Source organism: Stegostoma tigrinum, chromosome 4, assembly GCF_030684315.1.
Source record: "Stegostoma tigrinum isolate sSteTig4 chromosome 4, sSteTig4.hap1, whole genome shotgun sequence".
NCBI lineage: Eukaryota > Metazoa > Chordata > Chondrichthyes > Orectolobiformes > Stegostomatidae > Stegostoma > Stegostoma tigrinum.
The window spans coordinates 63,561,205-63,573,801 of NC_081357.1; the positions used below are offsets into that span (position 1 = coordinate 63,561,205).

At 41.3% G+C, this 12,597-nt stretch overlaps 1 protein-coding gene across 3 annotated transcripts in view; it reads left to right on the forward strand.

Moving 5' to 3' along the window:
• The window catches only part of LOC125452948 (synaptotagmin-like protein 2), a 236,612-nt gene that overhangs the window by 111,464 nt on the left and 112,551 nt on the right, over positions 1-12,597 (forward strand). For all 3 annotated transcript variants that reach the window (XM_048531952.2, XM_048531951.2, XM_048531953.2), the window contains 3 exons: positions 4,597-4,745; positions 5,389-5,500; positions 8,984-9,047. In XM_048531952.2, the coding sequence (XP_048387909.1) occupies positions 4,597-4,745; positions 5,389-5,500; positions 8,984-9,047 (325 nt within the window). The remainder of the gene's footprint in view (positions 1-4,596; positions 4,746-5,388; positions 5,501-8,983; positions 9,048-12,597) is intronic.

The following is a 12,597-nucleotide window of genomic DNA, read 5'->3' on the forward strand; positions in this document are numbered from 1 at the left end:
GTTATTAAATTGACTGCTCATTAAATACCAATCAAGAATGAAAGATGTGCTATTCCAATGGTATTTGGAGACATTTAACAATGATCTTTATGAGCAATTTTGATTGTTAGTCATTAATATTCTGCCTCGCCACAGGCTTACTAAAATAAGAAAGGAGATTCATACCTAATTAGTTGCTTAAGTGAATGTTTATTGAAATATATTTAAAGCAGCCTTATCAACGTGTGAAAGCACTTCAGGAATTTTTGAATTAAGTTAGGATTGAATGCAATAAAAGTGTTATGGCTGTTTGCCTGTCTCTGAATTCTGCTGTTCAGAAAATAATGTTATTGGGTTGTGGTTACATAGGTGCCAGCAGATGCCACTACCTGATTTATGGTTCACAATGACAGTACCATCGAAAAATAACATCTGAATAATCTTTGAAAGATCCTGCACAAAAAACTTATTTCTGGTCAGCTGGTATATTTCCCTCGCATCGCATGCTAACTAGGCACCTTTTCAAGCTTGTAAATGGCAATTTAACATCTCTCCCTTGGGATATACAGATGTCAGGCCTTTTCTATACACACAGATAGCTAAAGAAAAGTTGTTCAATGTGCCAACGACATTTCAATATTTCATTCCAGGACATGTCATACATCTTACCCAACAGATAAAAGACGACAGTTTATTTTTAAAAAGTACAAATTCTCCAACTCTCAAACAGAAGCTTCAACCTGAAAGGGCCAGATCTGGAAAATTGTGTAAAATTTTAATTAGAATGACTTCTTTCTGATAGGAGGTGTCACTTGTGATCCTTTTCCTTGCTTTAAATCCTGTTTTTTGACCCCAAAAGTATTTCGAAACCACTCTCTTACACCTCTGCCAGAAACAAAATACCTGGGATCTGCTGAAACTCTTGCTGGATCTATGATGTGCCAGTGTGAGCCTGAATAATTCCTCCCCCACACAAGTGTAATTTCAAACATTCACCATCTGAAGATTCCCAGTAACAATTACTTTAAGATAAATCAGAGCAGATAACCACTCTCCCATGCCACGGTATGTTCAGATGGTTGAGATTCAAGGTGTGCCTCAATTTTGGCCAACAGGATGTGCTTGCCTGAAAACCTGAGAAACAAATAATACTCAAGTGAAAACCTTATGAAGTTGTTCAAAATTGAATGCCACATTTCTGTAAACCCGTTACCAATACTTCTGCCACAACCCATTCAAAGGCATGGTTAGTGCAGATAGGAAGCACACATTTCTGGCTACTTAAAGAGGCCTGATCTCCTTTCATTTAACATGCTGCAGACATTTGAAGGATATTTTGCTGCCACAATGAAAAAAGCAACAATGCTGGAGAAAGGCAAAGCAGGTCTCATTGTATTAGCGGAGAGTGAGGCTGACTTAATAGCTGGAATTCTATTGGGTTGAAAGGTCCCACTCCACCAGGAAAACTGGTGGAGAACTACTGTTGGGTCTCCCTCATGATTTAAGATCCTGGTAACTGAAATTCCGCTTACTGAGAGCTGCCAGCCAATCAGAAGCTGGCACCTATTCATTAGCACTAGAGATCCGGGGGCTTGAGGCAGAGCTGTGTGTGACTTTCAGTGCCTTGCCTCCTTCTCAATTCAGATCCCTGGATCAGGCATTGAGAATGACATCCCCATTCACCCTCCATTGGTGCCTGCAGCTGACTGTTGTCAAAACTGAAATTTCCTTGAAATTGATGGCAGAGACTGTGGCAGGACTGCAGTGATCCATTGGCTTTAAGATCCACGTATTGCAGTCCTGCTATGTCCAGTTGCGACAGGTCATGGACAATTAAGAATCAACAAGTATCCTTAGCTTCAGTGACCTCAGCACATCAGTGCAAAAGGCAAGGCAGAAACATTTTGCAACTGTCTTTAGCCACAAATGCTGACTGGATGTCTGATCTCCCTTATCACCGATGCCAATTTTTAGCCAAGTGAATCACTCCATATGATTTCAAGAAACCTTCAAAGACACTGCATACTGTAAAAGTTAAGGACCCTGACATCATTCCAGTAATAATATTGAAGAATTGTTCTACAGATTTATGTTCCTCTAACCAAAATATTCCTGTACAGCAACAGCATTGCAATCGACCTGGCAAAGTGGAAAATTGTCCATATGTCCTATACATGAGAAGCAAGATAAATCCCATCTCAGGCAGTTACCGCCTCATCAGGCTGTTTTCAATCGTCAGTAAAATGATGAGGGCAACATTTACTCAGCAATAACCTGAATTTGCGTTCCATCACGGTCACTCAATTCCTAACATCATTCTAGCCTTTGTAAAAACATAGAGAACTCTAGAGGGTAGGTGTTCTTGACCTCAAGGTGATATTTTGACAGAGTATGACATCAAGGTGGCCTACCAAAACTGGAGTGAATGAGAATCAGGGACATACTTCCACTGGTTAGAATCATAACAAGCTCAAATGAAGATGATTATGAGTTTAAAATTCAATCTGCTGATCTCGAGGACATCACTGCAGGAATTCCTCAGCTTAGTGAATAGAACTAACCATCTTCAGTTACTTCATCAATGATTTTCCCTCCATTATATTGTCAGAAGTGGAGATCTTCGCTGATGGTTGTATAATTACCATCACCTTTGCCACAACACAGATCCTAAAGTGGTCCATGTCTGTACGCAAAGAGATTAGGACTATGTCCAGGCTTGGCACAATGTGTGGCACAAATTTTACTTGCTATTTAAAAGCCAGATAATGACCATCACCAATAAAAGAGAATTTATTCATCTCCTCTTGATGATCAAATATATTTCGATACCTGGGGATTAATGATGACTGAAAACTGAACTAACCAGAAATAGAAATACTATGTAAGAACAGGCCTGAAGCTCCACAGATCCTGTCCACTATCTACATGGCACAATTTGGGAGTGTGATGAAATAACCTCCACTTGCTTGGGCGAATGCAGGCCTGTCAACACAAAAGACTTTTGACGCTGTATAGGATAAAGCAGGAACTTGATTGACACCTTATCCTCAAACTTTCACAATCTCCATTACTGATACACACTAACGGAACTATGTATCACGCACAAGATGCAGCGCAGCAACTCATCAAGGGTTGTTTCATATCACCTTCTAGTCCTGCAAATCTTTACCACCTAGAAGGACAACAATGGAAGAAAAATGGTGACCACCCCTCACAGCTACAGGGACAGCTGCAACAGAGTTGCTACTGAGGAGAAAACTCTGTACCAGGTGAAATCTGATCTCCTGGACCTGGAAGGTGCATTGATTTAAGAACACTAATGCTGGACACATGGCTCTTCTAAGTGAGAGAGGCAGTTTGCTTCAGGGGATAGATTTTGGTGTCAAAACCACAGGAATGGCCCTGCATGGGTACCAGGCATGATCGATGTGCAGTCAGGTCCTGTGACATACATAGTTGGGGTAGGAGAAGTAGTTCTGAACAAGCACATACAATCCCACACAAACAGGGCTCGCAGCAAAACATTCCTGGCCCCTTGAGAATATCTGGCAAGGCTGTCAGAACTCATGGGGTCTCCAGATTTACCTAGCATCAAAGAAACCTCTGAGGACGAGATAGATACACAGATATCAAGCCTTGATGCCGTTACCACTGGATAGATGGCAACACCTTCACCTGCGAGTTTCCCTCCCACCCCAAACCACATTAAGACTTGGAACTATGCTGCCAACATTGCTAAGTAAAAATCTTGGAACTCCCTTTCTTGGTGCACTGTTGTTTATTTACATGTCTAGTCACCATAGACTGCAGCAATTATAGAAAAGCAACTCACCTCTACCTTCTCAAGGACAATTAGAGGTGAGCAATTAATGCTGATCTCACCAATGATGCCCACATTCTATAAACGACTATATATAGTTAGCAAATTATATTAGCTGATTATGTTTATCTGCTGTACAGTGGCTCAGACTGCAGTGAGACATTGATTCTCCGGTCCTTTATAACATTAATTTTTGACCTCACTCCAACTTAATCATTTCTGTCCTTTATCTCTTGCAGTGTTCCAAAGAATGTTAATGTGGCTTGAGCAGGAGCAATTGATCTTTCAAGAGAGTACCTTAAAGCCTTCTGGAGTCAACACTGAGCTTAACAATTTCAGACTGTAACCTTCTAGCCCCATTTTGTTTTTTTTCACTTTTTTACCACTACCTGGTTTATTTCTTGTTTCCTCTCTTCCTTTGCCTTCAAAATGGAACTCTACGTGATCATGCCTTTCACACCTTCTCCAGATACACATTTGTTCCTTTACTTCTGCCATGTGACCACTCCCTTGATCTTACACTATGAAACATTGTTATTTAAGTTCTCTTGAGCTTTACCCGATCACAGAACTTCTCTCTCATTCTTTTTTTCTCCTCCACCCCCTCCTAATCACTGTCTGAAAATCAATGACATTGATAAATTTTCCCAGTTAGATGAAAAGTCATAGACAGCTATGCTGACCTGCAGCAGGTTTTCGGCATTTTCTATTTTTATTCGGTTGTTACAAAATCCTTAAGTAGAGTGGTACAGAAATAAAACACATTTCTTTAAAAAGATACGTTTCTTTCTCCACAGAAAACTGAAGAGAAACAGCTTTGATATGAAAAAGTTGAAGGTGATGACAGGTGAATGGTTTACTGACGTTAAAGCAAAGCGCTTTGGAGATCTTTCCAGTGGCATGGACATCCTCAAGAATTCATTTAACAGAAAAAAGAAGATACCAGGTAACTCTTCCTTGAGAAGTTTTAGTTTATATATTTTTTCCCCTATGAAAAACTATTAACTCATGCTTTGCCACACATATTCAGTCAGCCTGAGATATCTTCATTAAATTATTTGCGCTTTCCTAAATTCAAATGATAAATTATATGCAAGCAACTGACAGTGTTCTTTTCATTGTCTAATCACTTGCTCTTGATTCTGATGTTCTTTGGGATTTTATGTGTATTAATCCAAAATCTACCATACAGATTAAGGCACTGGCAGAAGCAGATGCTGTGAAGTATATCTGTTTACATGGCTGCAATGTCACAGAATTGTACTTATCTTCTGGGTTCTGTGCTTACTGATGTTACTGTAAATTACATACACATAGCTGACTGAAGATGCTACACTTACCTCATTACATTTGATTGAAGGTAACAGACACCTTCATATCCAAACATCACATGATCTGGAATAACTGTTTTAAAGGTACAGGCTTTTGTGGTTTGGAATCTATACCATAATGCATAAAAATCAATTTTATTATTGCTTTCCTTATTTTTAGACCTTTAGAAAATATGCAAGGAAGAGTACATCCTCTCAATATAATGATTGATTAAAGAAATTCGCTGTTATGAATTACTATTTGTTTCTCATCTACAGTTGTTCAAGATGTTCCAGTGAAGGCATCTGAAGATGTAAATGTGTTTCTGAGTCCAAACTTTCAATATCAAAATGTTTCTTCAGATCCTGAAGCTTTGAATCCAGGGGAAAGGTAGGAAATATTTAGAGAAATGCACAATGTGTAATGCTCATACTGCAAATGAACACGGAGCTGGTAAAGAAAAATTACCTTAAGATGAAGAATTTCCCATGTCTTTCTCTAGTCTTTTATGTATTTTTAATGGATGTTTCCAGATTGTCATAACAAACCACCTCAGTAATACTGCAAGTCGCTTTTCTTCTGCATTTTTTTGAGCAGTCATTAATCTGCTTGTTTCAACATCCTAACCTCTTCCCGAAAAGAAGAGGCATGAATTTCACATAGATACATTAAATCCATGTGCAAATGTGGTAGTTTTCAAATCAAAGCCACATTATTTTTAAGAGTTTATCATGTTGGAAGAAAAAATGCATTTCAAAACAATACATTTGTGAAGCAATACTTTGCAACACCTTTCAGCCTTTTTAATTATTAATTAAGTCATCAACCTGAAATGTAGCACGACCACTCAGAACTTAATTTTATTCCTTCACCTGCTGTCAAATTTAAACCCTTTGGACCCTGACTGCCCTCCTTAGAGCTGGGGCATTGCAAAGTTCCAAATTATAATGGAGAGGAAAAGAGGTGATATCTTCCAGGTCAAGGCACTGCCCTGGAATAATAATAGCATTTCTAAGACACTCCCATGTGTCCCAAGGCCTGGGAATAACAAGCTGATATATATTTAGGAAGGCCAAGCCTTGCATTTTTACTGCTTCTTTTCCTGCTCTGTTGCCTGGCACCAGGCCCCACTAGAGTTGGGACTGCATCATCAGTGTGACAACAGTTTGTAGAAATTCCCATTTTTGTCAAATTTGGTTGATGATGAGTGGTGGAGTGAGAGGAATCATGTTTGGAAGAATAAAAACACTTGCCTTTGTAGAAGCAAGACTGATCTTTTAGTCTGATTTATTCATATCTGCAGCTGGAAAAGTTACCAAACACCTTTCACCCAACAGTTCATTTCTGTGTGACATCAAAATGTGCAGCAATTAAACTGTGCCATCTGAAAGTGGTTCATCAGCAATTTTACCACTTGTTTCACATGGTATCATGATTTTATCCTGATGGGTGCAGAAACAAAGAAAGAATAGTTAAATATTTGCCACATTGGTCTCTCAATTTTTGAGAAGTTCTGAATGTCTCCATTGTCCGTGACATTCTTCCATGTAAGTTGTAATGATGATATTGCCAGTTTGTTCTGCATGAACTAATGTACAAGAAGTGGTATTGATTCAGAAAGTAAGAAGTGAATCAAGTAAATCATGGCTCTCGAAAACCCACATAGTCATAGCAGTGAACCAGCACTTCCATCATGTCCCAAACTAACTGACGCTGATGGATTTCCCTGGGTCAGGCAAAATGAGCAGCGATGACAGGAAACCGAGTGGACAATTGTGAGAAGGGAGGTGATGCAATAAATGGAAGTGCCTGATAGTAAAATGTGAGTCTGCTCAGATACTTATGGATGAAATAGGCTGGTATGGTTGAACACCAGTAGAAATTTTCAAGTTGGCCCCTTTCTGTGTTTTTATTAAGATAACTAGGCATGAATTTGGCATGCAGCATTCCACTGATCCCCCAGCCGCTATTAGAAGGTACTGCGCATCTGTCACTAGTGAGCATAAATTAAGTATATTGAAGGTAGCAGCAGTGGGAAATGTGATGGAAAATGCTGTTGCAGTGGTTCTCCAACTTTAAAAGTGTCAGATTTTAATGAGTTAATTGCAATAGCTACCCACTCTTGTGCTCATTGGAAGTCACAGGAGAAGGCACAACTGGCTGCTGACCAAATGCTACTAGCTTATGCTGCTTGAAAAATAATTGCCTGGATGGCTACAGCTCGAACAACACTCGAAAAGCTTGACATCATTCAGGCAAAGCAGCCCATTTGACTGACATTACATTTACAAACATCCACTCCCTCCTCCACTAACGCTCAATAGCAGCAGTGTGTACCATCCACAAGATGCAATGCAGAAATCTTTGCAAGATCCTTTGCAAACCCAAAATCTCTAGGGTCCATCTAGAAGGACAAAGGCAGCAGATACATGGGAACATACATATGGGATCCTTGCCTTTATTAGCAAAGGTGTAAAGAGCAGTGAGGTATGCTGGAGCTGTGTACAAAATAGTTAGGCCCCAACTCGAGTATCATGTGTAGTTCCGGCATCCACATTGTAATAGGAATGTGTAGTACTAGAGAGGGTGCAGAGGAGTATTTAGATGTACAATTGAGATAACAAAGGCAAACAAGGCCGTGGGCCAAGTGCTAGAAAATGAGATTAGAATAGTTTGGCTGTTTTGGATTAGCGCAGACTCAATGATCCAAAGGGCCTTTTTCTGTGTTCTAGGCCTCTGACTCTGTGAATCTGTGGAAAATATGAAGAAATTGGGGTTCAGTTTGTGGAAAGAACAAACTTAAAGGGAGATGAAGAGTAAAGGTTTAACTGTGTCAATACCCAACCAATAGCATGTGCATAAATATATGGGCAAGGCATGATGATGTAACATCACTTTGCTCCTGACAACAGAAAACCCTGGGTCGGCCATCCTATGTATATCGTTATAGGCAATAGATGTTGGTTTGCACTAGCCATGTTAACATCTCTTGTGTGAAGGGATTATCCCATGAGCAAAGGTTAAACAGGTTGGGACTCTACTCATTGGAGTTTAGAAGAATGAGGTGTGATCTCAGTAAGACACATAGCATTCTTAAGGGACTTGACAGGGTAAATGCTGAGAGGATGTTTCCCCTCATGGGAAGTCTAGAACCAGAGGGCCCAGTCTCAGAATAAAGGGGTACCAATTTAAGACTAAGCTGAGGTGGAATTCCTTCTCCTATAAGGTTCAGTGCTTTGCCATAGAAGCTGTGGGTGCAGAGACCTTGTGTATACGTAAAGCTGACATAGATACATAGATTCTTGATCATAGGGAATCAGGAGTTATGAGGAAAGGGCAGGAAAATGAATATGAGGAATGTCAGAACAGCCATGATTTATTGATATTGAATGATGGAGCAGGTTTGAAGAGCTAAACATTCTACTTCTGTTCATATTTCTTATGGTTTTAAGTTCCTAAAGGTTCTCAACAATATTCCTACAAGTAATAATGTATTATTACATCAATTTTATTAAAAAAAATCAATTTTTATCAGAGATAACAAGGTGTAGAATTAGATGAACACAGCAGGCCAAGCAACATCAGAGGAGTAGGAAAGCTGACACTTTGGGTCTGGACCCTTCTTCTTCATTTTCTGAAGAAGGGTCCAGATCTGAAATGTTGGCTTTCCTGCTCCTCTGATGCTGCTTGGCCTGCTGTGTTCACCCAGCTCTACACCTTGTTATCTCAGATTCTCCAGCATCGGCAGTTCCCACTATCTCTGAATCAATTTATATCACATGCTTAATATAAATTTAGTTTTAGTTATTTTACATTACTTTAATGTGTATATTTCCCTTTAATGGTAATATCATGTTGGTTTTCTTTCAACAGATTGCTTGAAGAAGCAGAACCTGTCCCACAGACAAGTGTGACAATGCTTCATTCACGGCTTCAGGTTAGAATCAGGTTCCTGAACTCTTCAGCTGTAGTTAAAAATAAACACTGCCTGGGAGGATGCCAGGGAGTGACTTGCTCCTATGTTTCTACCTGTAAAATCCTATAAATTAGCTGCTGAAACATGCATTGACAACAGCCAGAGGTGATTCCTCCCCTAGGGAAAGTATCTGCCTCCTGTGGCAGCCCTGTCTGTTGAAACTGGGTACTCTGTGAATCTCTAGGAATTGTGAGTTAAAACCAGTATATTTGTGTTTGTGCTATCCTCAACTAAAACTAAGGTTTCAAATATCTTTATCAGAAATAGTAATTGATGGTGAGATATTTTTCTGTATAATTTATAAGGAATAAGTGTGTCTTAATGGCAGGAGACAGAGGGTGGTGATAAAAGGCTGTTTGTGGGATGGAGCCTGGTGTGCATGGTGTAACACAGTATCAGATCTAGGTAACTTATGGATTGTCACCTGTATAAACGATGTAGATGAAAACTTCAGTGGGATGTTGAGTAAGTTTGTGGATAACTTGAAAATTGGCTGGGTAGATGACAGTCAGGAAGAAGGTCTTGGCTTACAGGAGGATATAGATGGATTTGTTAGATGGAATTTAAAGTGTGAGGTGAAGAAGTAACAAAACAAGGGAGTATTCACTGAATGGCAGGAAAGCAGAAGGCTTAGAGGCTAAAGCCTTGGAGAGAGGGACCTGGATTGAGCCCAGTTAGAGCAGTGGTGGCAGCGGGAAAGGAGTGGAGTGAACCTGAGGGAGCAAGGGGACAGAAGTGGAGTGTAAATGGGGGAGACAAGTGTACCTGAGGGTGAAAGAGGGAGAGGAGCAGAGTAAACCTGAAGATGAATGGGCGAGAGGGAGAAGAGTGAAGTTGCCCATGAACAGAGGAGAGGACTGGACTGAATCTGGGGAGAAAGGGGGAGAAGAGGAGGAGTGAATCTGGAGGTGAACGGGGGAGAGGAGCAGAGTGAAGCTGGGGGAGAAAGGGGGAGAAGAGGAGGAGTGAAGCTGAGGGAGAAAGGGGGTGAGGAGCAGAGTGAATCTGAGGGAGAAAGGAGGAGAGGAGCAGACTGAAACTGGGGGAAAACCTGGTGGAGAACAGGGCGAGAGGAGTGAAGCTGAGGGTAGATGGTTGCACTGGGAGCCGAATTCAGAGGCAGAACTCCTGAGGTGACATCAAGGGTCAAAAAGTGAAATAGGGGAAGAGGATTGGCAGCTTAGGAACCAGGTCTAGAGATTATCTCCCTTCTGGTGCTCCTCACTCAGAGTGTAAAGCTCTTTTTTGTGGCTTTTGGTGTGTTAGGAATGGGGAGCGAGAAAGAGAAATCTGATTCAGTGAGTTATGGGTAAGGTTCGGCAATTGGGTCCTACTTTATTATTTATAGTTGGTAAGGTTCACCATGGCAGGACAACCTAGCCCCATGGAATGCCCATCCTGCAATGTGTGGGAAATCAGGAACACATCCATCTCCATGGTGACTATGTAATCAAGAAGGGTGCTCAGCTGCAGCTCCTGATTTGCTACAGGGGGTGACCTGAGCTGCAGATGGATTCACGATGAAATATCCATGAGGCTGAGGATGTTGAGGACAGCACATTTAGTGAGCTGGTCACACCTCAAGTGATGCTACACAGGCAGAAAAGTGTGGGGTGACCATCAGGAAGACTGGTAGGTATGGATAGGCAGTGCAGGCATCCCCTGTGGCCATTCCCCTTTCAAACAGATAAACTGTTTTGGGTACTTTTGGGTGTATGGCCTCTGAGGCGGAAGCAGCAGCAACCAAGTTTGTGGCACCATGGTTGGCCCTGCTGCACAGCAAGATGGGGGATAAAGATTGGGAGCGTTTTAGTGATAGGGGCCTTGATTGTAAAGGGAACTAATAGGCAGTTCTGTGGTAGCAAACAAGGCTCTTGAATGGAATATTGTCTCCTGGGACCAGGGTCAGGGATGTCTCAGAGTGCCTGTAGTGTATTTTGAAGAGGGATGAACAGCCAGCAGTCGTAGTATATGTTGATATTGTGAGCAGCTTTGGGCCCCAAATCTCAAGAAAGATGTACTGGCCCTGGAGTGGGTTCAGCGGAGGTTCACAAGAATGATCCCAGGAATGAAAAGCTTAACATATGAGGAACACTTGAGGACTCTGAGTCTATACTCATTGGAGTTTAGAAGGATGAGGGGTGATCTAATTGAAACTTACAGAATACTGTATGGCCTGGACAGAGTGGATATTGGGAAGATGTTTCCATTGGTAGGAGAGACTAGGACCCGAGGGCACGGCCTTAGAGTAAAGGGAAGACAGTTTAGAGTGGAGATAAGAAGAAAATTCTTCAGCTGGAAAGTGGTGAATCTATGGAATTCATTGCTACAGAAGGCTGTGGAGGCCAGGTCATTGAGTATATTTAAGAAGGAGGTAGATAGGTTCTTGATTGTCAAGGGGATCAAGGGTTATGGGGAGAAAGAGATTGAGAAACTTATCAGCCATGACAGAATGGCGGAGCAGACTGGATTGCCTAACTGGCCTAATTTCTGCTCTTCTGTCTTTGGGAAGTAGGAGAGTTATGCTATTGTACCTTTGGTAAAAGAAATCATCACAGCAGTATTGAGGGAAAACGTCATTGAAGGGTCTTTAAATGAGGCCATCTGGTTTAGGCTCAGAAGTAAAAAAGGGGCAGTTACCTTTCTGGGATTATAGCACAAGTCTCTTAACAGTTACGGAAAGCTAGAAGAGCCGATATGTAAGCAAATCACAGAACGGTGCGAGAGAAACGGTTATAGCTATAGGGGACTTCAATTTTCTTAACATTGACTGGGCTTGCCTCAGTGTAAAGTGAACAGATGGAATGGAATTCTTATGTGTATCCAGGAGAGCTTTTTGTGCCAGTATTAGAAATGGGACAGCGCCAGACCTGATCTTAGGGAACAAAGCTGGTCAAATGGGTGAAGTTTCAGTGGGTGAGCATTTTGGGGATAATGATCTTTGCTCTGTAAGCTTCAAAGTCATTGGAAAGGAATAAGGATGATGCAGAAATTGTGTATAATTTGAAGGAAAGCCAATTTCAATATCATTAGACAGGATTTGGCAAACATAGACTGGGTGAAGGTAAGTCAGCATTTGAAAAGTAGGGCCTTTTAAAAGTAGGATAGTGAGAATTCAGGGCCATCATTTTCCTCTAAGAGTGAAGGGCAAAGGCAGTAGGCCCAGAGAACTGTGGATGTCAAAGGATATTGTGTGTTTTGCAAACAAAATGAAGGAAGCATATGAGATAACGAGGTGTAGAGCTGGATGAACATAGCAGGTGAAGCAGCACAGAGGAGCAGGAAAATTGATGTTTCAGGCCGAGACCCAAGGACAGGAATGCACCACCTAGGACGGTATTTGAGGTGGGAAACCTCACAACTTTTAAGAAGTACTTGGATGAGCACTTCAAATGTGATATCATTCAAGGCTAGAGGCCTAATGCTCTGAGATCTCTGATGAAGGGTCTAGGCCCGAAACGTCAGCTTTTGTGCTCCTGAGATGCTGCTTGGCCTGCTGTGCTCATCCAGC